This window comes from Aspergillus luchuensis, chromosome 8 (genome assembly GCF_016861625.1).
Source record: "Aspergillus luchuensis IFO 4308 DNA, chromosome 8, nearly complete sequence".
NCBI classification, from domain to species: Eukaryota; Fungi; Ascomycota; class Eurotiomycetes; order Eurotiales; family Aspergillaceae; genus Aspergillus; species Aspergillus luchuensis.
In genome coordinates, this window is record NC_054856.1 from 726,163 (window position 1) to 749,449 (window position 23,287).

The 23,287-nt window shown below is 48.9% G+C and overlaps 6 protein-coding genes across 6 annotated transcripts; 4 read left to right on the forward strand and 2 right to left on the reverse strand.

Annotated features, from left to right (window-relative positions):
* Positions 1-1,682: 1,682 nt before the first annotated feature.
* On the forward strand, positions 1,683-2,638 carry AKAW2_80254S (GPI anchored serine-threonine rich family protein; the record flags this gene model as incomplete). Its single annotated transcript, XM_041681254.1, has 5 exons — positions 1,683-1,737; positions 1,794-1,872; positions 1,931-2,062; positions 2,133-2,236; positions 2,496-2,638. The coding sequence occupies 5 exons, from the start codon at positions 1,683-1,685 to the stop codon at positions 2,636-2,638; spliced, it is 513 nt and encodes a 170-aa protein (XP_041548215.1).
* A 1,654-nt stretch (positions 2,639-4,292) lies between these two features.
* On the reverse strand, positions 4,293-6,336 carry AKAW2_80255A (WD40 repeat domain-containing protein; the record flags this gene model as incomplete). The annotated part of the gene is made up of 6 exons (XM_041681255.1): positions 4,293-4,414; positions 4,492-4,567; positions 4,629-4,826; positions 4,880-5,165; positions 5,231-6,176; positions 6,261-6,336. The coding sequence occupies 6 exons, from the start codon at positions 6,334-6,336 to the stop codon at positions 4,293-4,295; spliced, it is 1,704 nt and encodes a 567-aa protein (XP_041548216.1).
* Positions 6,337-7,498: 1,162 nt separating this feature from the next.
* gem1 (ERMES complex Ca(2+)-binding regulatory GTPase GEM1) lies at positions 7,499-9,455 on the reverse strand (the record flags this gene model as incomplete). The annotated part of the gene is made up of 2 exons (XM_041681257.1): positions 7,499-9,390; positions 9,446-9,455. 2 exons carry the CDS (start codon positions 9,453-9,455, stop codon positions 7,499-7,501), a joined length of 1,902 nt encoding a protein of 633 aa, XP_041548217.1.
* An 808-nt stretch (positions 9,456-10,263) lies between these two features.
* On the forward strand, positions 10,264-11,717 carry AKAW2_80257S (SYLF and SH3 domain-containing protein; the record flags this gene model as incomplete). Its single annotated transcript, XM_041681258.1, has 4 exons — positions 10,264-10,306; positions 10,389-10,492; positions 10,562-11,628; positions 11,696-11,717. 4 exons carry the CDS (start codon positions 10,264-10,266, stop codon positions 11,715-11,717), a joined length of 1,236 nt encoding a protein of 411 aa, XP_041548218.1.
* A 3,083-nt stretch (positions 11,718-14,800) lies between these two features.
* AKAW2_80258S (putative telomere silencing protein Zds1) lies at positions 14,801-17,722 on the forward strand (the record flags this gene model as incomplete). The annotated part of the gene is made up of 2 exons (XM_041681259.1): positions 14,801-14,806; positions 15,044-17,722. 2 exons carry the CDS (start codon positions 14,801-14,803, stop codon positions 17,720-17,722), a joined length of 2,685 nt encoding a protein of 894 aa, XP_041548219.1.
* Positions 17,723-18,587: 865 nt separating this feature from the next.
* On the forward strand, positions 18,588-19,117 carry AKAW2_80259S (SNARE domain- containing protein; the record flags this gene model as incomplete). The annotated part of the gene is made up of 3 exons (XM_041681260.1): positions 18,588-18,613; positions 18,714-18,822; positions 18,959-19,117. 3 exons carry the CDS (start codon positions 18,588-18,590, stop codon positions 19,115-19,117), a joined length of 294 nt encoding a protein of 97 aa, XP_041548220.1.
* Between the last annotated feature and the right edge of the window lie 4,170 nt (positions 19,118-23,287).

Here is a 23,287-nt window from a genome sequence, read left to right on the forward strand (position 1 = left end):
ACTTTCCATGGATTGAAATGTGTGGATCAATTGAATATAAATTGGAAGGGCTAAGACTGATCGATTATGAAGACGTTTAAAGCGACAAAGTTCCCCTGACAGGTGATGTAGCATGTGGTCACATGTCTGTTTGTCAGTTTGCTCTGTCATCAAATTAATTGACATCTTGAGGACATTTTCCCGACCCTCAAGTCTCCAAAGTGTCGCTACCACATACATATAGACTATGACGAGTGCTGCACCTCATATTGTCGAGCTTCCTTGCTCTGCATAACCCTACTGATTCTTCTCAATACCTCAGGACTCTCTTGAGCGCCCATCCTCAGTTATAATTAGCAGGCTGACACACAATTGTTCGTCGTGCAGTTCTTTGATTATCCTTGATACACACGTACAAACACGCGTCCCAGACGGCCTCTAACAGGAAGCAAAATTCAATAGGCGAGTTCGTGCGTCGCCACGATATGACCTATCCAGTACCCGCCATAGCTAGTGCGGTGTGATGTGTACGACGTGATTATCGACCTCCGGCAGCAAAGGAGCGGGAGAACAGTAAGCGGTGTTTCCAAACTTAACATGCGCATATGCGCACTTAAAGGATAATTATCGTTGACTTTGCTCTTCCAGGATCTAGGCTCGCACAATAACAGTCGACAGATAATCAGATGAGAGATCGGATATGCTTGTCTCACCAACAAGCAGCACCGCGTCATCGATATACAAGGTTGGGTCTAACGCCATCAAAGATCCGCACTGTCATGATGTTTGGTGGCTTCCATATTATCTGAAGGGCCAACATGTTCTCGGGTCCAGATCAATATTATTTTTCAGTTGGCACTAGTGAAACCTTTGCATACTATGCAGCCTGTGCTGAGTAGCTTGCAGCACTAGCGTCTCAAAACCTTCTGTAAAATGCATAGGATTCCTTCCATGACTATCCGAGGGTATTGTTGCGCTTTAAGCTAATCTTGGACTCAAAACCAATCCGACACATCATCCTGGGAGTCCCCTGCTGGTGAAACAAAACGTCTTAAACCCGAAAGGCGGAAAGGAGGGGTGTCCTCGTTCTCCCTCGAAGGGGAGAGCACGCCCTGCAACACGAGGTGCCCTATCTTTGCCGGGCGCGGATCCTCCTTTGGTTCTGGTGGACGGTTATTGAGTTTTACCATGCAGTTGCCGTCAAGATCTGCCCACTAGACGCGTCTCATGCATATCAAAACTCCTGGAGCCTCCCTGGAGAAGGAGATCGGGAGTACAGGACTGAAGGTTCGAGGAGGCGAACAGATCATCTGCAGCCCCCCTCGCATGCACGCCAGACCCTTGGCAGCAGGCGTGCCCGAAATAGACAACTTTTGGCTTTCCTTCATCTGTTACTTGCCTTTCTCTCTTCCTATCGGCTGATATTACAGGGAAACACAGGGGTACCAGGAAAAGTAAGAAGGATCAAACGCGGCCCAAGCAGGCAGATATCGCCATGATAGACCCTTGCCATGAGGTGGCTCGTTGCGGTGTATCCTCCATCCATACATTTATAAGGCCCTCTCAACCCAGCTCTTCCCTCAAGCCATTAAATATCCTACGAACTGAAAGCGCTCGTTAGCCCTGCTATCGCTACTCTTCCCATTTTAGACACCATATCCTCCGCTTTGAACAGCTTCACTCGTCGAACATAGACTATCAAAATGCATTTCTTGAACATTGTTGTCTCGATGATGGCGTTCGCCATTACAGCACTGGGTACATGTTCCTTTGATTGTGCATCATCTACCTTGGACTAACATCAGCATTCACAGCCATTACAATCACCCAGCCTAAGAATGGTGACCAGGTGGACTTTAGCAAGCCCTACACCATCAAGTGGACGACCGTGGCGTAAGTGAACACGGGCCCATTTGACTGTCACACACAACTAATCCATTTCCCGGATCAGTTCTGACCCTACGAACTTCGACCTCATTCTGGTCAACATGAACAGCCAGCCCACCGTCAGCAAGAAGATCGCCAATGTCAAGACATCGGATAGCAAATACACCGTTGACAAGGTCATCGGTATTCCAGTTGCGTATGTATTTTTAAACAGCCCAGCCGCCTTATTATGGCATATATTGTACGATCCTAACGAACGCGCATAGTGAGGGCTACCAGCTCAACGCCGAATCCAACACCACCCACAACACCGGCATCCTGAGCCAGTCGCAGCAGTTCAATGTGACCAAGGTTGGCAAGGCTGAAACAAGTAAGGAAAATTCTATTTTATCATCATCACCACCGTCACCATCACAACCATCATCTTCTTCACCGTCATCATCACCATCACCATGTATCCGCCCACATACCAGCACCATCATCACAAAAACCACTTCCCGCCCCTGCATCAATCACCAGACTACTTCACCATCTAGCACCGCTCCCTCCGCCTCCACAACACCGGGTGAGTACGTACAGGATGTGAAATAGACGGGTCTCTAACCGTGTTCTCTTTACCTTGCCTACAGCTTCAGCCACCACTAGCGCCACCCAGACAGCTGCTGCGTCTACCTCCTCGTCTGCCGGATCTGCCGCGTACACGGGCACGCTTCCTGGCTCCGCCGCCGTGATCGGTGCACTCGCAATGGGCGTAATTGCCGAGATTCTGTAAGTGAAAGAAACAGGCACTTCGAAGTCGCACAAGCCGGTCAGCGAAGCGATCGATAAACCTGAAATCGAACCGACCCGCACGACACGACAGCGACCCTCGTAACCTCGTTTCTCGAATGATCGACTCCAAAATTAGGACATGACACGCAGGCCAACCGAGCCAGCTTCATGTTTCGGCGATGAGTGTAGTACTATCTGCTACTCCAACTTTTCTTTTTCTATTCTTGCCCTTCCCCTCACACATTCCCCCCTTCCCCTCACACATTCCCCCCTTCCCCACTTTCCTTCCCCTTCCCCTTCCCCTCGTTCCTTTCTTATTGTCTATCTTTGACGTCCTTCCACGAGTGATGTGATATTGGTACATTATTGGTTTCCCTTGATACATAGTTTTAAATGCGCAGATGGAAATGGATTTATGGCACTGTTACATCTTCTCTCGTTCTTCACAATCATTTAATACAATATTTTACCATGCCGTTTTATCTATTCTAACTTTCCTTTATTGCCGATGCTGGATATGATACATCACTAGCGCGGCACTCGCGATCATGCATGTCGGCGCTGGCAAACCTAATTCCTGGAACATCCTGCAAGGAGGTTCACTCTGGCAACGGACACTATCAATTAAACCAGCCTATCTACAGTTGTCTGAACACACCTCACTAGAGACAAGCCCCATGTACCTCAACCGCGCACGTATTCGATACTCACATGGATATACCTACAGTAGTATTCTGCTCCGTACTACCGAACCGAACAGGTCATTTACAAATGCACTCACTCTGTCCCGGGGTTCTCCGTTACATTCAAGCAGTAGGTACCTTAGTAGTCCATCCAAGCCACCCTGTCCCACTATGTACTAGAGAGTAAGTACTATTCCATACTTAGCAGCACATACAACAGTACATAACATGCACCCAGCCCAATTCAAAATGTAACCCAGGCCCCGCCCAAAGCACTATCGAATGAGTAAATAGTTTCCATACAATATCTTATCTTCTACAAAAAATATACTTGAGTACATGGCTGCCTAAATCTCATACTAAACCTCATAGTGTAATAAGCTCTAGTAAAGTACTTAGTGGTTGCATCTCACAGTCCAACGGGGATCATAGCTGCTAGCTGAATTTTCTTTTTTTGGTTGCGTTTGTTGGCTACCAGTAAATTAACTAATAGGGAGTCTCTTTAGACGATGGGGCAATATGTGTCATGTGTATCTTTAATGACCATTATAGAGTCAGTGTGACTGTAACATCAACCAAGTAACTAACTAGTTAACTAGTTACTCAGTACTGCTGCTTAGTAACTTGACTGGGGCAAGTCGGTTCATTCCGATATTTGCGAAACACTACATACATAGTACTTACAGTATTACGAATGTGTAAGTAAGTAGTATGTGGCTGGTAACTAGCTAGGTCAATTGGATAGATCTTATGCATGACAGCGAGTACTACGGTGTACTGCTACTGTTTCGTCAATGACACATGTCCAGGTAGGTAATCACGAGAGATCCTAATACTACCGGATATATTTAGAAATATGGGTATATTTCCTAATTCGATAATTGTTTACATACATATTTACAGAGCAGCTACGGGATTGTGAACTACTCGTGATAGATGGATAGATGGCCGATCCGGGGGTCATAGTAATGTTCACAGTGATCCCATCACCGAGTCAGCACGACCGGACCCGGTGGCGCTGGCACTGATCGCAGGCGAATAACTGTAGTTGTCGTTGATTCCTTCTCGAGGACGATCCCAGGTGCGAATGTGGCCTGGTTTATATGAAGAAAAAGTCGTTAGCAATATTCTGAGGGTTAAATCTAGGAAGAGATTTCGGGCTGCGAAATACCTTCGAGTGAAGATGTCATGATGGAGTCTTCTTGGAAGCCTAGCCAGCAGATAGGGTCTTCACCAACGACTTTGGACTGCGCGAGTAAGTTAGCCTTTTTGAAAATTGCGGAATATACTCAAGGGGGTGATAGCTACCATGATCGGTGGTAAGAGGGCGGTTCGTGCTCTGGGTTCCACCGGATGACGAACGGTCGGATCATAACTATTATAGGTATCTGCGGTCTCCTGAGAATCTGATCGCGTTCGGTTTCCTCCGCTATCGGCTCGGTGACGGTTGAGGTGTTGCGTGTTCGAGACAATCATGCTGGTGCGTTGGCGGGCGTTGGCTTGATGCTGTTTCATGGGTTAGAACATTAGGAATCCGTGTCTATCGTTGGTAAACGTACTACTCTCGGTCGGTGCAGCATGCCCACGCTGAAATCCCATAGTAGCAACCGACAATCGTCACCAACGCTACCAAACCTGTAAGTACGGTCGTCGCAGCGCCATGGGTCAAAAGCTACCGCAGAGACCCATGAGTTGTGGCCCTGGCAACGTGCGACTATCTTGCGCTCTGGTAACGACCAGATCGTTACAAGATCGTCTTGGCCTCCGGTTACTATATATTTTCCGTCCGGCGACCAGCAGACGCATATTAACCCTCCGTAGTAACTGCGGAAAATATCCAGAACCCTAGCAAGACGTTAGCCCACGCTCTCCTATACCGACAAGGTGGCAAGATTGTGGTCGCAGCATACTCTTCCTTCAAGTAATCCATAACTCGTAACGATCCATCCTCTAAGACAACAGCCAAGTGTCTGCGGTCCGGCGAGAAGGCGAATTGCGTGATTTTCTGGTTGGCGAGTTTCCACAGCGCAACCGGATTGGTCTTTTGATTTCTCGAGTTGACCGACTTCAGGATTTGCAGTGGTTGCCGCCCCGACGACGACTTCATCGTTTCAGCCGACGGACTGCCCAGTTCTGGTGTGAAAAGAGCGTCTTCTTTCTCCTTGTCGTATACCACCAGCTGTCCGTTCGCATGAGCAGCCATGAACAAATTCTCTGAACCGGGAATCCATTTGATATGCGTCACAGGAGAATTGTTGACGACTCCGTTCTTGTTGATACGTGCGTACTTCTGAGACATCGGCTCGTACCAAATAATGTCTCCAGCCGAGGAACCCATGACAACATCTATGTGTGATGCGCTCTTGGTTAGCTCATTGATATCATGGCTTATCATGTGCGCTTTGGTGAACAGTATCTTGGTGACGGGCTCTTCCTTCTGCTTGGCACTAAGATCCAGCCACTGGAAGGCACGATTGATGTTTGCAAAGGCAAAAAGACCATCCGGGTTCCGATCGTTCAATCGCTTGGTTGCCGTCTCGTGCGTAATGACCCGCGAGACGAACGACGAGCTGCTCTTTATGATATTGTTCTTCGGTTTCCTCCTCTTCAATCCTTCCTTCACAGGTGGTGCTGCGAGAGCTGGATTGCCATCTCCAAATAAAGATGCTGCGCCTGTGCCATCCACGGAGGGTGTGGGGGTCTTAAGCCGGCTACCGATGCTAACCAGCGAGAGCTTGACACCTGATGTCGGAGGCGCCGGAACGGTCGCAAGTGGATTGGGGTTCATGACGGGGGCTTCGGAGGGATGTGGAGGAGGGGTGGCTAAGTGTAGGTCATCTCGGAGGAGGTAAGTGCCTATCGTAAAGTCCGTCAGTCAGCAAATCCAAGCAACCTTGCGGCGACGTGCATGAGCGAACATGCGCCCCTTCAGAAACATACCTTCTCCGGCTTGTAAGGAACAGCCACCCTCGGGATGGCTGATGATATTGTTGGTCTCTACAACTGGTACCGCCATGCCATTCGACGCCCCGGCCGCATAGGCGACGGGGACGGTATAGCGAGGCGGAGGTGGGGGAAGGACGCTGGATCAAGGGGTCAGCCAGGTGAAGAGACGCAAAAGAGTCGTCATAATAAATGTAGATAGGGCTGAAAGGTAGTGGCGCTCTTTGACCTCCAGGGAATTGAAGGCCGACCTATGATGCGCCCATGAGGCGGAGATAAGGGACCAAGGACGCTGATAACCGGGCTTTTCAGCTTTGGGTTGGGAGGGCAAGTCTTACAACATGGCTGCGGATACCACAAGCAGGCACACCGGTCAATCAGCGATAAATTAAAAGGATTTTGGAGGGTGGTGTGACAGGGGCCTAGGAATGCGCGATAGGCTTGTCAGACAATCGTCGTAGCGAATTCCCTTCCCCCCCAAGAGCGGCACCCTTGACGGTGCCACTCAGGGTGGCTTGTAACGTTCTTAGGTTGTGAGAGGACTGGTCCAGATGGAAGGGCTGGAAGTAGGTCGTCGTTGTCGTTCGTGCAAGGGAGAGAGGGCGGGACCGAGGCTCTCGAATGGGCGAACGTTCTGCTGGCTAGTAGGACGAGGGTGATGATTGGGGCGGAGATTCGCGGGAAAGTCACTTGTGAACTCGCAGGAAGCTGGATATCGTTGGATTATATACCCCGGAGTTGAAGATGGTGAGGAGAGAGAGGCGGGGAGAGTTACCGGGTAAGAACTTGCGCAATGGCCTTATAACCCGGGGGGATCGAGCGACGGCGGATGTGAAGCCAGAGAGAAGAGCGAGCGGGCGGCCAATTCCGGGGTTGGTCGAAGTTGGCGCGTGGGGCCGCCAATCTGCCAGGCTTCAGTCAATCCTCTTCTTTTCCCCCAATGCTAACGGCGCCAATAACCCACACTAGTCCTCGTAGTCCAAAGTCAATCACTCTTGCGTCGTGCCGCCCCGGTTCCATGGGGACTAATCTACTCTCGTGGCCGACATGGCAGGTTAAAATGAACGAGTGGATCATCAGCCGTATTTAGGCCGTTCATTATGCATCATACTTTATTACTTCTTACTAGTCGGTTAACTGGCGATACTTTGCCGGCAAACACACTAACAACCCAATATACAGACTCAAGGGTATCTATTTGACTCCACAGGAATACGACAGTAGTGTTCGCCCCGTCACACTCCGCTTCCACTAACTCTCCGCCAAATCATGACGGCCGCCGCTCCAGCGCAAACCACTGCCCCAAGAGCAATTCCCCATGCCATCCATTTGCCTTCCACATCTTCCTCGCTCCGCGGGAAGGCCGTACTAGGCTCCATCGCCGCTTCTGCAATGTGGACAAATACCTCCTGGATGGAGCTCCACGTGGCACTGACATGAAGAGGAGGACTCGGCATATTCAACATAGCAGTGTATTCGTGGGGCTGATATTCGGCCCGCTGCGTAGTCCGATCCAAGTCTGCCTTGAGTGCAATAAAAACACTGGGAAGCTCCTCCAAGTGAGGATATTTGGCGCGTAGCGCTGGGATGTATGCAAAGGAATCGGGATCTGACGAGTCATACGTGTACACGATGACATCGCACTGGTCCAGCAGTTTTACCTGATTTTCGAGGAGGGCAGGCTCCAGTTCCCCGAGCTCATCGAGGATGAGGTAGCACTGTTTCCCTCCCGGAAGCTCGACTGTGTTCACCGCAGTTCGGGGCTGGATCGTAGGCCGATAAGTAGTACTGAATCCACGGGAAAGAAAAGCGTCAAGGAGTGCAGATTTGCCTGAGCCTGCAGTCCCAAGGACGTGACCAAGAACAACATTGCGGCCCACACGGCCAGGACGCTTGCGTCTCTTTCGTGGTCGCGTAACCTTCAGCGCTGCTGTTGTAGAAGGATTGCTGCGGTCGGACGACTCGAACCCCAGGTAGGCCAGATACTCCAATGTTGTCTTAGGCGACGTGAAAGTAGTCATACTCCATTGCGCAAGCCATCCTTGAAGGGTGACATGGCCGGCTTCGTTGCGAACGGTAGAGGAGGGGAAGGAACCGTCCGCCCATGAAGCAGGCAAACCCGGGGTGGGCGCAAAGAGCGACGCCAGCTCCGCATCGTTCAGGCCTCCGTCGTTATCCTTGTCCGAGAGTAGGAAGAGGTTCACAAAGAATCGATACCCCTCTGGCGAAAGCTCAGCTGACGCATAAGGGGGTACGTCAAATCTCGGGTGAAGGAAGTTCTCCTGTAGTGATAGATTATCCGTATACTGGAATGCTCGTAGTATAATCCAAACAGTCTCGTGACGGCCTTTTTCCGCATACATCTTGTTCAGCTGCAGGAAACCGCGGCAATCGATGCCTGAGGGTGTCACTGAATGAGGATGCGTCCTCTGTATCGTCTCCTTGATGTGAATCAAATCTTCCTCACTCAATGGCTTCTCAAAGCATCTCATTTGAAAATCCTTGATCTCCTTATCAGAGAGGTAACCATCCCTATCCTTATCGCAGAGGTAGAAAATTCGCTGCAACGCCGCGATTGCTGCCGGCTTCAGGGAGGATTCTTTGGAGTCAAACAGCGGTGCGATCGGATGGGTAACCGCTTTCTGGCAAAGGAAGAAGGCTTCGTTGACATTCCGATGTTCACGGGCACTGGTGCGGATGCAAGAGTCGATTTCCTTAAACTCCGCCATTAATGGTAGCATTTCCTCCTCAATCACCTGAGCCTCGGTGTGATCTGCAGCAAGGTCGGACTTGTTCGCACATAGTACCACGGGGACATTGACCCCTAGAGAACGAAAGTATGGTAACCAGAATAGAGCGACTCTCTCATAGCTGTAATGGTCCGAATACACGAGTAGGATTACATTGGACTTCCGGATCTCCCTGGCTAGATTATTGCGCTCCTGCGGAAGAGCGGAGGTGTCCACCACCGTCGTTGTCGTGACATTCTCGGGGGTACCGATCGTAGGAGGGATGGTGATTTGAGGGAGGATAGGCTGGATCTTGTTTGTAACGAACACCCCCTTCACAAGGGAGGTGATGAGACTGGACTTGCCAGTGCCCTCATCACCACAGACACAGATTCGCACTGAGGTGCTGTTAGTAAGTAGATGAGTGAGCAGCTCAACGTAAACATATCGAACCTGTAGCCATTGCGGATCTGGAAACTTTCAAGGCGACTGGGGACGCCTTAATCAAATTATTGGGGCATGCTTCAGGAAGCTTTTGTTAATAACAACTAGGTCAATCCGATTTGAAAGTCCAGGCCAATCGAAACGCGATGTCACTAAGGACTCGGTCGGCTGGGAACTACGATGATCGTCGGAGCCTCGGCGGTGGCTGTGCCGTTCTTGCGGCCTCAGGATCCAGCCGGTCGGGTTTCTTACTATAGGTGTGGCTGGACTAGTAGATACTGGGGATGAAACAAAGCAGGTACCTAGTAATAGCGGATGGGATAGGGAAGTGCTTCTGAAATGGCTTCGTGTATACTACTTCAAGCTGATTGACCTGGAGAGTTACCAAGACGAGACCGAGGGAAGAAGCTGGTAGAAGCGGCCCCAGCCACACTCCCCCGTATTCATTGATGCCGCCTGCGGAAAGTCCCCTCTCCGAGTGAGTACAGCCCCCTCGATTCCCACGGTTGCTGACCTTCCCCATGAATCAGATGAGTATATTATTCATCGCACAGGAACATTTTGAGAGAGCGATTTGCACAGTCACCAAACAGTACAGGGTCGTTGTGGATGGTGCAGAGTTTGGATAATTGAGCCTTATCGTTTGCGAATCGCAGTTGGTGTCAGCCGTCATCTGGTTCCACTTCCGGTCGCTCCCATAGAGACGAACAGCCTTCGCAGAACATCCTACTATCAACATCCTTCTCTCTCCTTCCACTCCTTCTTCCCTACCCCATCTTCTTCCCTAACCCTCCCTTCACCCTCAGTTTCCGTCAAGCATAGCCAGAATGCCTCTCGGAATTCACAATCCGTTACCTTCATCGTTAGGAAGTATGTTCCGCGCCGCTTTCGTTCCAATTTCCCCGCAATTCTCTTGAACAGGTGGTTCGGCCTGCGACTAACAACCAGACAGGCGAATGTAGAAAGGCGGGCAAAATCCTCGCCTCGTTTGTCGATCCACGACAAGCTTTTGGACCCGATAAAGTGATTCCTCCGGAGATTCTGGCAGGAGCCAAGGTAATTAGCAAAATCCATACTCAGCTTGTTGCTCAAATGTCGCACCGTCACTCACGGTTTCTTCCCTAGGGTCTCGCCGTTCTTACTGTCCTGAAAGCTGGATTTTTGGGCTCAGCTCGATTCGGTTCTGGTGTCGTTGTCGCTCGACTAGCTGACGGAACCTGGTCTGCTCCGTCGGCCATTGCCACTGCTGGAGCTGGATTTGGAGGCCAGATCGGGTTTGAGTTAACCGACTTCGTGTTCATTTTGAATGATGCCGCTGCCGTTCGGACGTTCTCGCAGGTCGGAACCCTGACGCTAGGTGGAAACGTTTCGATCGCTGCTGGACCGGTCGGACGAAACGCGGAAGCTGCTGGCGCGGCTAGCACAAAGGGTGTGGCGGCAGTGTTCTCATACTCCAAGACCAAGGGTCTCTTTGCCGGTGTCAGTCTGGAGGGAAGCATGCTGGTGGAACGTAAGGATGCGAACGAGAAGATGTACAACAGCCGGGTCTCGGCACGCCAGCTCCTCAGCGGAACCATTCGACCTCCCCCGGGCGCGGACCCTCTCCTGACCGTGTTGAACTCGCGTGCGTTCTATGGCAACGCCCGGAATGGTAGTGACATGTACAACGACATCCCCGTTTATGATGACAGCCATGACGATGTGGTTTGGGAGGGCCGCAGGGGTGAGGCGTATGGCGAAGGAACGCGGCGCGATCGCACTGGGTTCAGTGGCTCAGGTTCAGATGACTTCCGCGACCGACCCCGCCGTGCGAATACGTGGGCGGACGATATATACGATCGACCTGCTGGAGGGCTGAGCCGTTCGTCGACTACTCGGTACAGCGGTCGCAACGACACTTACGACTCATTCAACCGCAGCCGGAGCAACACTACCCCAATTGATGAGGACTATGTATATTCTGACCGGAAGCCTAGCCGACCCACAGCTCCGAAACCCGTGTTTGGACAGCGGACTGGGGCAGCTCCTGCTCTACGCCAGGACCAGGCCGTAGCACTTTATACTTTCGATGCAGACCAGGAAGGTGACCTGGGTTTTAAGAAAGGAGACATTATCACTATCCTCAAGAGGACTGACAAGAAAGAGGACTGGTGGACCGGGCGGATCGGGAGCCGAGTTGGCATTTTCCCCAGGTAAGCAGATCCGGAATTCGCAGACACCGTGTTTTCCTCGGCCATGGAACTAACCATTACTATTCAGTAACTATGTCGAAACTGCTTAGGAGTCGGCGTGTCCTATTGGACTCACGCGGAATGATATTTGACGACGCGAGCACCCTTAACGCCATATTCTTCCCTTCACGAATGCTTTTTATATTCCTCTTCCGTTTGATATTCAGCTTCCATGTCATCGTTTAAGACTCACCCCCTTTAGTTTTTGTTCCCCAGGAATCTCTTTGCTTTTTCCTTTCGGCTTTTTGAGTATAAGCGCCGGAGTTGCCTGTTGGGCCGACCAGCGGATTCGGGGTGGCTTTTGAACGGATAAGTGACAAAACGGGACAGTTGCACCTGTGTATGTGTTCGCTTTGGCGATGGTTCTAGCTTTAGTATATGCTTGTGTGATAGTGTTGGACCACCTTTGGGTTATACATAAGACTTCCCCCATGCTGTTTTGTTCTTTTTTTGGGACTGCAGATTTATAACTGTCAAAAATGGAATATTCCCTCTTTGTTGCTGCGCCAAGGATGGATTGGTTGGACATGTTTTAGACGATTGCAGCTGCTTCTTGGCTGATATGCTTCTCCCTTGCGAGGAAGGGAGGATTAGTGAGAATAAAGAAACGGGTGGCTGCCGTCAGAAAGGTCCGGGGAGCGTCAAGGAGTCGTCAGCAGTCAAGCTCCCAGCGACGTCCAAGTTCCTTGCTCATCGCATTGCAGTAGAAGCGGTCGGTACATTCCTCGGGAGACTCTCCTGCACCAAGTTGAACTCAACCGGGACCCATCCTTCTGGGCCATTGGACCTCGTGGAGCCAGCCCCTCCGCAACATCCTCGAAGTCATCGGATGAGGCCCGCTCGGCCAATAGAGGTCAGGAACACATGGCACGAGACTCGCGCCAGGTCTCACGCGAGAAGGCAGAGAAGCAGTGCGATTGCAAATTGAGTCCATCGTGCGACGGACTCGTTCTTTCTCTACAGTTTTCTGGAAGAACAGCGGCATGCCACTCTCATGCCAGATAATCTCCCTCATTTCCTAATACGAGGACGAGGCTATGGAAGGAAGACGGATACGTCAGCTGAGATTCTGAGTTGAAGATTACGAAATGACTCAGGCGATCATCTGTAGGTAAGTTAGACAGCAGGCATATGGGGAACCGCACAAGGTTTTTCCAGCTGGTGAATGACGGTTTTCCCTGTCGATCTATGTATGGGATGCCGGAACAGACGCATCACCGCCATGGCGGTTCACAACAAGATGAGCAAGTCAATTTATGCATTAGACTTTCCCGACATTGCTCAGCCTTCTGAATGATGAATGGTGCTCCGAGTCCAGTGCATAGATTCTACCGTCAAATGATAAGCTCATTGTGTTTCATTGTGCCCGTTCTATTCCCTCCTTCTCCTCTCATCTCGTGATTTGTTGTCGTCATTACTCAGTTGATTTTCAACTTCTCCTCTTTCAACCTTTCCTTTGTCCTTCCATTGTAGTACTACTCTAAGCGTTCCGTGGTATCTCACTGCCAGTGCCTGCATTTAGGGGCGGGAGTCACCCTAATAGTAGACTATAAGAACAGGGATCGACTCCGCATACGTGAGTGAGGGTAGTCTAACCAACAGTGGAGTTGCAATCCCTCCTCGTGCAATCTAAAAAAGAAAAAAAGAAAAACAAAAATAAAATTCAGCTCTCGGATAGCCAGTCCACACTACCAGGTAGTTCCTCGACTCATGTTCTCCGAGCCCTAGCGAACTGAATAAGATTTGCTTCAAAGACCGTGCTACCGAGCATTGGAGTCCACCGAAAAAAAGCACGGGGTACTGCTGATCAGCGATCGCCCGAACGAAAAATCAAACGAACTGAACAAGGTATATTACTAGAACCATCGAGTCACATTTCTCGAAGTGAACGGACGGTGGCCTGCCATCGAAATTGATCAGCAGTGGAGCATCGCGCTGACTAAGAGGGCATAACGTAACCGGCAAGCGAGTCGGCCAGGCAAGCCAGTCGGCCACCTGTATATCCCATACTAATCCAGCGATTTTTGAGCTGTAATACTACAGCCAAACTTTATAGATTCAAATTTATCTAATGAAATTGGCATACTAGAATATATCTAAGATTAGTATACAAATATCATAAGATAAATATCAATATTTGATCAAGTAAAATGTATTACGCTGTATTTTTTTGGTAATTTATTTTAAACTTGTATTATATATAACATGAATCCTATTATATTATATATTCTTGATATTTGGTTTCTTAAAGTATATATATAGCTTCAGTTAATATTCTATTATAATTGAACTTACGGTGGGTGAGATATTAGAGTTAGATAAATGTTAGATTAGTATGGGATACACAGGTGGCCGACTGGCTTGCCTGGCCGACTCGCTTGCCGGTTACGTTATCCTGCCCAAGATCGATCCATCCGTGGAGAGAGAGAGAGAGAGTGAGCCTATACAATTTGGTTTCTCCTCCTGTTCACTGGCCTCGGATTCCCAGATTTAGCCGTTGATGGGTCTTCTGATAGAATACTCTTTCGCCTAAAGTGTTTTTTCTTTCTTTCGAATTACTTGTCAAAAACCTACTTTTATTTTATTTTATTTTCCCTGTTCTTGTTCTTGCGGTGTTGTTCAAGGCCGACCACCACTTCCAAACTGAAGCGCGGCCAGCCCAGCCCAGCCAGAACCAGCCAACCAAAGCACGGCGGCCTTCCCTCGTCTCGTCCACCTTCTCCAGGTCCTTACTCTTTCCCAGCACCGAACTACTAACTCCCAACTCCCCCATCCCCATCCTCTTTCTCACGAAGAACAACTACCGCCCACCTCAGCCTCTCGTCACTCGCTCTTCCTTTTCAAACCCTTTTCTACCTCTTCTCTCGTTTGTATCGTCGTCGCCAAAATCGTATCATCGGCCGCCGGATGCCTAGCCGTCATCGCCCGCCTCTCTTTCCTCTCGTCACCCTGGTGGTTGCTCCTCTCCGTCGACGCTTCTTCCCCGCTCCCATGATTCCATGACTACCTTTTCTCTGCGTTGTCTTACGGCCCTGGTGGTACATTGACCTCCTCACCACCAAGCGACTTTCCTAATCCACAGCCAACCCCGGGGCGTTTTCTTCCTGTCCGGTCCCCCGGTTAATTTGCTCTCATGCAGGTGCGTCGCTTTCATTATGTCCGCGTTCTACCCAAAAAATTTCCCCCCCGTTGTACCCCTCGCCTACAACAACACTCTGGGAAAAGCTTAAGGCTGCTCTCGGCCTTGGGTCTATCCTTACCGAAAGGTTTACCTGGCAAGAAAGCATCTCTTGTGCGATGCGTTGTGGACCCTCCAACCCCTGTTTCAATTGTATTATTCAAGGACTGTCTCTAAACATGCCGTCGTGAGTTTCAGGCTTCACCGAGCCCCTCTGAGCCAAGCGGAGGATATGCAACGAAGAGAGGCCATGTACCTCAACTGTCGATCAGTGACCCCAGTCACCATGTCACCGAAGCCATTGGCCATATGTACGATGACGATTACGACAAGCGAGATTCTCGACGCCTCAGTTTCATATCCTCCCCGTTGAGCGAATCCATTACTATAATTCCCACAAAGCTCGCCGGCTCCGAATCTCCTACCTCCCCACAGTCTCTCCAGGTTCAAAACCACATCAATGATCATAATAATCGGCAAGCGAACGGGCAACCATGGCCGCATGGGGCCAAGTCCGCCGAAAGTAGCCCGACGTCTCCCGCGTCCACCACGTCCCCCGTATCGACCGACACAGCCACAACCTCCTTCCCTCTGAACGATGTCGACTATGAATCCGACCCGGCCGCCGTAGCACAAGAGCTGAACAATCTCGCCGCAATCCGGCGGATGTCTATGGATGTTGCTGCTACGGATGACCCCGATCTCCCTAGCTTCTCCGTTCCATCCATAGCGCCCTCTCCCTCCGACGACGAAAACGATGCATCGCGATTGTTTTGGGTTCCAGCCCGTTTACACCCGGAACTTGCCCCGAAGGAATTCAAGTCTTTCCTTGAAAGTAAAACAGAACAGATCAAGCGGAAATCAGGCGACTTCTCTACCTTGGGCCCGGAGCGTGAAGGATCAATAGGGGGCTTGAGGCGAAAGCGGTCTATGCTATCCAGGCAAATTGACACCTCTCAGGGATATACAGATGGCGCCGAACGACTCGAACGAAAACGCTCCCAATCGAAACGCGATTCGTTGGGGCCCAATCTGCATGAACTAGAAACAATAGTGAACGATTCGAAGCCGCGAGTTCCCAACGCAACGAATATCCTCGACGGGATTCAGAAACTTGGCATTTCCACTGACGAGGACAAACCTATCCTTCCCCCTGCACCTCCAAGCCACAGCCTCAGACGTTCGACAAGGACACAATATAGGAAGGCCGGAAGTCTGAAGAAAGGCGAGAAGGCACCGTATTCGAAGCGCGTGGCTAGGACTTCAGACGCAGATGAGAGGGTTACTTCACCGACTGGTTCATCTGGAGGTCAAGCAGTCTTGGGGCTGACACGAATGTCTACTGACCCAACACCGAGTTCAACGCGAGCTCAAGCTGCGGCCAAATCGACGATAGGCGCACCCCAGGCCCCTGTTGTGACAACTAGTGCAACAACAGCAAGCCCCTGTGTAGACTCAGCGGTGGAACAATCACAACCAGCCAACGACCGCTCCCATGATGCAGCCTCGTCAGATCCGTCGAACAGGGCCAGCGCGCCAGCACATTCGCGACAATGGCACTCACGGATCAGCTCCAATGGACGGTCAACGGCGGACGTTCCACCGTCGGAACAAAAGATACCTGAAATCATTGAAACGCCTCCTCCCGGGACCCCCACCACGCCTTCAACGCCGACCTCACAGTCACATGCGTCCCCGAAAGCACCTGCAGGCCAAGATAGAATGCAGGAACGAAGCTCAAGTAAGCGGTCGGCACATAGTCGCACTCAGAAGGAGACCACACCCACCTTTAATGACTTCGCCAATACCCCACAGCCTCTTCCTGGAAACACCACCCGAACGGACAGCCTGTCCTACATCCCAACTTTCGAGGATCGCAAGGCTGAGTCGAAGGAGAAGGAGAAGGAAACAAAAGAGTCGAAGAAGTCAAAAGATAAGAAAGATTCGGAGGGTGGCCGCAAATCCAGCTGGCACTGGCTGCTGGGTTCCGAGGATAAAGATAAAGAGAAGAAAAAGGACAAGGACAGTGACTCGAAGAAACTCAAGGCCAAGATAGTGGACAAAGTTCATGAGACAGCGCACGCTCTGCCATCCTCAAGTGATTCTAGTCAGCGAGGCCGCGAAAACGTTGCAGTGGATCGACTGGATCCCAAACTGGAAGAGGAGCGTCGTAAGGACAATGCGCGACGGACCTCTGGGGAGTCAAAGAAAGAGAAGGAGTCTGGGTTGTTCTCCTCCATATTCGGCGGAAGTAGGAAGAAGAGCAGTGGCGACAGTAGCCATCACAGCCATCATCACAAGAAAAGTGCTTCTCGAAACCTATCACCTGATCCGCCTATGCGTGAGCTGCGGCCGGATGTTGATTACGCTTGGACCCGCTTCTCGATTCTAGAAGAAAGAGCGATCTACCGGATGGCTCACATCAAGCTTGCGAATCCTCGACGCGCGCTGTACTCTCAGGTCTTGCTCAGCAATTTCATGTACTCTTACTTGGCGAAGGTCCAGCAGATGCATCCGCACATGATGTTGGCTACTTCCGCTGCGCAAAGGCAGCAGCAGAAGCAACAAGAAGAGTATCAACAATACCAAAGATATCAAGAGGTGAGTAATCCGCGAAGATGCTCTATTGTCATTGAAGGTTCTAACTGTTCGTCGAAACTGCAGTCTCAGGAGCAACAATATACGGATAGTTCCTACGATGATCCTCAAATGTATGAATATACGGACGATGCACAGGATCATTATGGCGCCCATTCGCAAAGTAGCAAGGGTGGCTACGAGAATGGAAATGCGTATGGCCCGGGACATTACCAGTATGGTCACTCGACATTTGGCGACGACGTCCAGCTTGACGATGATGACGATGATATGTGGTAATAGGGAACAGACAAGTGATTCCCTCTATTGCTGTTGATTCTATTGCAGCGCACTAAATACCCCTTGTGCCAAGTCTGGTCGGTTCTCACACTCTGTACACTGATATTAGCCTTTACTTCTTGTGTCATCCTCGCATTCTTTTCGCTCCCCTGGTGGTGGACTCTTCATTTTTTTCTATGCACAGGGCATATAAGGGTATACAGAGGAAGCCATTGAAGCTCCTCTATTCTCGTTTGAACACTTGTTGTGTCAACTTATATAGTGGTCCTTTGAATATTCCACGATGGTAGGGTAGGGCCTGACATAGCTTCTCGTCTTGGGTTTTTTTTGTTCGCATAGCGTGTGGGGTTTGTCGATTGTTTTTCTGTCCGGCGTCAACGATGCCTTGTTATAGAAGTCTGAACACTCCAAATGGGTCACATGTTTCTGTGACACCAGTATTTCAGTCACTCCTCGTAACCAATGTGTAATTTAATACCTTCATGATGGTCAACTGTATTCTAGAGAAAGACAATCATACCTTTCCCTCAATTACACCCTGTCAAGCCCCTAATCCACGCCGTATCTATTCTAGCCGTCCCAACTAGCTATTACTAAAATAGCCTAGGATCCACTCGACCCGCGGCCAGCCATCGAGAAATCACGTGACATGCATCTATCTCCCCACAGCCTCCACAGCGTCATCCCGACCTGGCTGGACGGGACCATCACTTCCATTTGCCAACATTGAAAGGAGAACGAACTCAACACAGCCCGTATCTAAGGAGCAAACTCGGAAACCGATACAACGAGATATATCACATAACAATCAACGAGAAACGAATCAGCAGAATCTCAAGTGCCGAAAAGCGACACCTGAAGCAAAATGGCCGACGCCTTCGAACGTGAACAGTACGAGAACCCACCCACATTACCTTGACTATTCCTACGCAAAAAGGACGGAAGGACTTTGTTGGCTTGGGACAACAAAAAAACTAATATATGGGGATAGACAAAACAATGCGCTCCTAAACTCTCTCTCGTCGAAGGTCTCCGCGCTGAAATCCGTTACCATTGATATCTATGATAATGCGAGGGATCAGGATACGTTGGATCATTCGGTTTGTTGAATCCTTACTTTTTTCACTGTATTTGTGTTTTTCTTTAATGTGGATATCGTCTATGGGAGAAACTACATCTGCATAGGTATAGATGAGCATGAAAAAGCTAACAATATGTTTTTAATCATATGTCTAGAACCAAGTCTTTTCCTCCCTCTCCACGAATCTGAAAGGTAGCGCGAGTCGCTTAACTCGTATGGCGCGGCAGGGTGATACCGTTGCGGTGTTGAAGGTCGCTGGTATCGTGGTGACGGTTGCGGTGGCGATTTGGATTATCCTGGGGTGGATTTTCTGATTCTATTCGATTCCGTTCGAATTGATACTGGAGTGGTGGTGTGTTGGTCATAATGATACTTTTATATTGTCCTGGCTGGCTGGGAGGGTTAAGTGGTTGGGTAGGGGTTGTTATCTGGGGGTATTGACTCGCGGGCGAGTTGATTTCTCTTTATCTACCTGTCTGCTCACTTACCTGCATACTTATCTTATTTTCTAATTATTTATAGGTCATATTATTATATGTTATTATATGGGAATGGGAGGCGGGTGGTTTGCGTTGTGATGTGCTGCATAGCTTGTGATTTATTTTCTCGTGATTGAAGGGTGGGCAGATGAATAGAACGAATCCGCATAGATCTGGATAGCTTTCACATGATTTTTCTGGAGAGAATAGTCTGCAGTTCTATTCACATCGGTTATAGCTTGGATATTTCAGTGAATCTAGAAATTCATTAGGATAATTAATGTTTCTTGTAGTTCCCATCTGGCTTCACTGATTAGTAGTTGGATAGTATACAAAGACTGGTTCCTGGCTTCTTCTTTCTTTCTCTTCTTTAATTCCTGGTATTACTTGAGATTCTGAACAAGAAGCTCGGAGATACTTGATACTAATGTACTTTATATATTCTATGATAGTCTAGGCTGGATACACCCAACAATCTTCTATATCTTCAACGAAGCAGCTTAAAAGCTATGAGACATATCTTAGTACTATATATACTCTACAATAGTCTATGCTGGATACGAAGAACCACTAACCAGCGTCACCAACTAGCGTGTATCATGAAGATCTCGAATACTACTCTCTAAATGCCCTCAAGACCACAGATAACGGTATTATAATGAAATACATGAACAATATTACTACAGATTAATACAGCTTCAATATTATTGAGACGATCAAAATGGTGACGATATTCTAGCAGGAAATGGCCGACAGATACCATCCAACAGGGATTTGGTGGTATAAGGTATCTCTATAGTTCTATACCCCATGTCTCAGACTCACGATCTGCCGCTCTTTGTTGATATGATGTAGATGATCGGATGCTAAGCCGGGTGTTGTCCGACTTTTCTTTTTTGCAGATTTCCGACTGGACAGCCGTCAATTCAGCACAAATAGTGCATGACACAGGATAATTCGATTTTGGAAGAAAGTCGGTCTTCCCTCCTTCAATGCCAGAATGTAAATGATAGACAGTGGTTAGGGCTATTATGCAATCATTAGTTTGATATGTTAATGTGGCTACAAATGCACAGAGATGTTGACTGGGTTGAAACCAAAGCTCCTTCACTCAGGACAACAGGAGTCATGGATCATACCGCTCTGAAGTCGGTGTTAGGAGAATCGGACAATACATCAAGCAGAATATGTCGTTGGCAATATCGCCTCCAGGAATACGACTTGGACGTTGTACATGTGTCTGGCAAGCTCATGCAAGTAGCCGACGGACTCTCAGTAACCATGCTTGCTGTACCTTGAGACTACTTCTGATGAAGATATTGAGCCAGTCTTGGTGAGACTGCCTAAGATGCAGAGGCACAAGCATCTCTGGGCCCTAACTCATTACTCCCGTCCTATACCATCCATGGATATTCTAGCACTGCAATGGAAATTGGTTATACTGCAAGCGCTGAGTGGTGCTGCTGGTGTCGACGAGTGGATGCTATATGGCGATCCCGCCTCCAAGAGATGAGGGCGCGGCAGATACCTATGACTGGAGAAAGTCCATGTGGTCAATCTCAGCTAGCATACTACTTCTTTCGAGAAGGTTAGAGTTATTATATTTTACCGACGTTATCCATACAAACACGACCTTAATGATAATACTACGGCCTGGGTTATGATTTATTTGAAACCCCCATTTCTGGACATTATAGCTTGTAGACAGCAGGCTGGAGCTCCTTAGGTGGTCTGATTCCTATATTCATTTCTCTCCGACAAACGCATCTTCTCTCCTTGATTACCTCCAAAATAAACAATATATCGTTGCGCTTGTGGCAGATCGCGAAGAAAAGCTTTGTTACTTATCTTACGCGTTTACTTGACATACAGACCCGTGCGGAGGACTTGATGCGCAGCTTTCAGCATAGACAAGTTCAATAGTAATTCAACCTCCTCTGATAATTAGGAACAGTTGACAAAGAGACGCTTACGGACGCCATAAAGAGTACTAGAGAGGATGTCCAGAACCGCTCTTACTGGTACATGGGGACTATGTACGACAACCATCCTCTACGTTCCTCCAACCACATGTAACGCGAGGGACCGATAGCGACTGTATTACCATTCAAGATTCACAAAGCGAAGTCAAGGATCATGAAAATTAATGCCGAGTTGGAGCTTCCGCTTCGGGATGGTATACCGGCCTTCAACCATGATGCTACAGACAGAGATGACGAGAATGATGCTGCTGACAACACTAACAAATCGAACGAAGACGAACCGTATTATCTCCTTACTATGTCTACTCGCCCTACAGCTCATCGATCAATTGACACTGACGACTATGCTAATGAATTGAATGAAGATGAACTGTGTTGCCTCCTTACCATGTCTATTTATTCTACGGCTCATCGATTAATTGACACTGACAATAATACTAACAAATTGAATGAAGATAAACCGCTTCGCCCTCTTACTACGTCTACTCACTCTACGGCTTGTTGATTAGTTGGCACTGATAGTTTCCCGTCTCGTGACCTTAGCCCAATACTTCTATCTACTGCACCGTCCCGTCTATCAAGCAAAAATGATAGCCCACTCATCTAATATACCGCCAGACGCTCTACCACAGGCTTTGTGGTGATTAATGCCACTACCGGACAAGCCGCCCTACCAGGTTGGCCCTCGTCACCGGACCCTACTGTCTCGATCAACGACTTCGCTACCATACACGGGACGCTCGAAGACGCATTCTCGGACCTCATCAACTACCCCGCAGACGAGCCAGTCGTCGAACCAGTCGTCGAAGATACTAGCTAACCACCATCACAATGTCATCCAATACCGTCTTCTGCTTGATATCCCGGCGAAACAGCGGATAATGTGGTGTATCATTGGTATACACACTTTTATTAAGGAAGTATCAGCTGGACACTGAGGAACACTGTCCCCAACGGTATGTCAACATCAAGAAGGAGGAGGAGCTGAAGAGAAAGAAAGATGAAGTCACGGCCTTGGAGGCCTCGATTTTAGCTGAAGAGGCAGATGACAAGTTGATGGTTGACAAATAGGGCTTCCTTTCTATTTCCTTTTCCTTATTTCCTTTGTTTTTTCAGAGTTGAAAGATTTAATGCCACATTTTATCATCCTATATATCCAGCAGAGCAAGGGATATACTGCGTTTTTAATTAATCGTCTTTTCCCATAGCCAAATGTTACTTGATTTTTGATATATGCGGGATTGATGTAGTTGCCAAAGTAATTCCAAAGCAGATCGCCAATGTCGTCAGGGAAAGGGAATTAAGGCATCATGTATATGTGGTGAGCGATTTATGAATTACCAGGGGTTTCGATACCCGATACCTTTTGAAATAGTATTATTTCTGATTTGTATATTTTTTGACGTTTTGTAAGAACAATAGGGTTTCTTATACAGTGTTGATAGTTTTCAAGATGCTGATGGTCGATGGAATACAGCACGTATACCTTACTTGTCTGGTTCTCAATGATACCACACGACGATAAGCTCCCTGTCTCCGTAGGATATGATTCGTCTGAAGCAAAAGCCGGAAAATCTGTAGATATACCTAGGCAGTAATGAATGAGAGACATGGATAAGCTTTCGTGATAGGGATGAACGCCACCGATGTCGCGTCACATCCACAGCCTCGTTTCACGAATAGATAACGGTTCCACAACATGGTCTCTTGCTTCTAGACCCTTACAGGGCTGTTCGGTCACGAACTTTCATGACGACATCATCGATTGCCATTCTATCCAAGGGTCAAATCTCGGTTTGCGCTATATACTGACCATTAGCTGTGTTTGTTCACCAGCTGGATGATGGTACCTGCAGGGGTGTGTTGCTTTCTAGGTCTAGAAAGTTGTATTCCCTCGGTAAGACGTCTCAGTCATCGAACGGACGAGACCCTTCCACCATTCGGATACGGGTTACGTTTTCGTTTACCTTTCGATCGCAATAACGGGGCTCTCATCATGATAGGGTAACGGTCTAATCCCGAT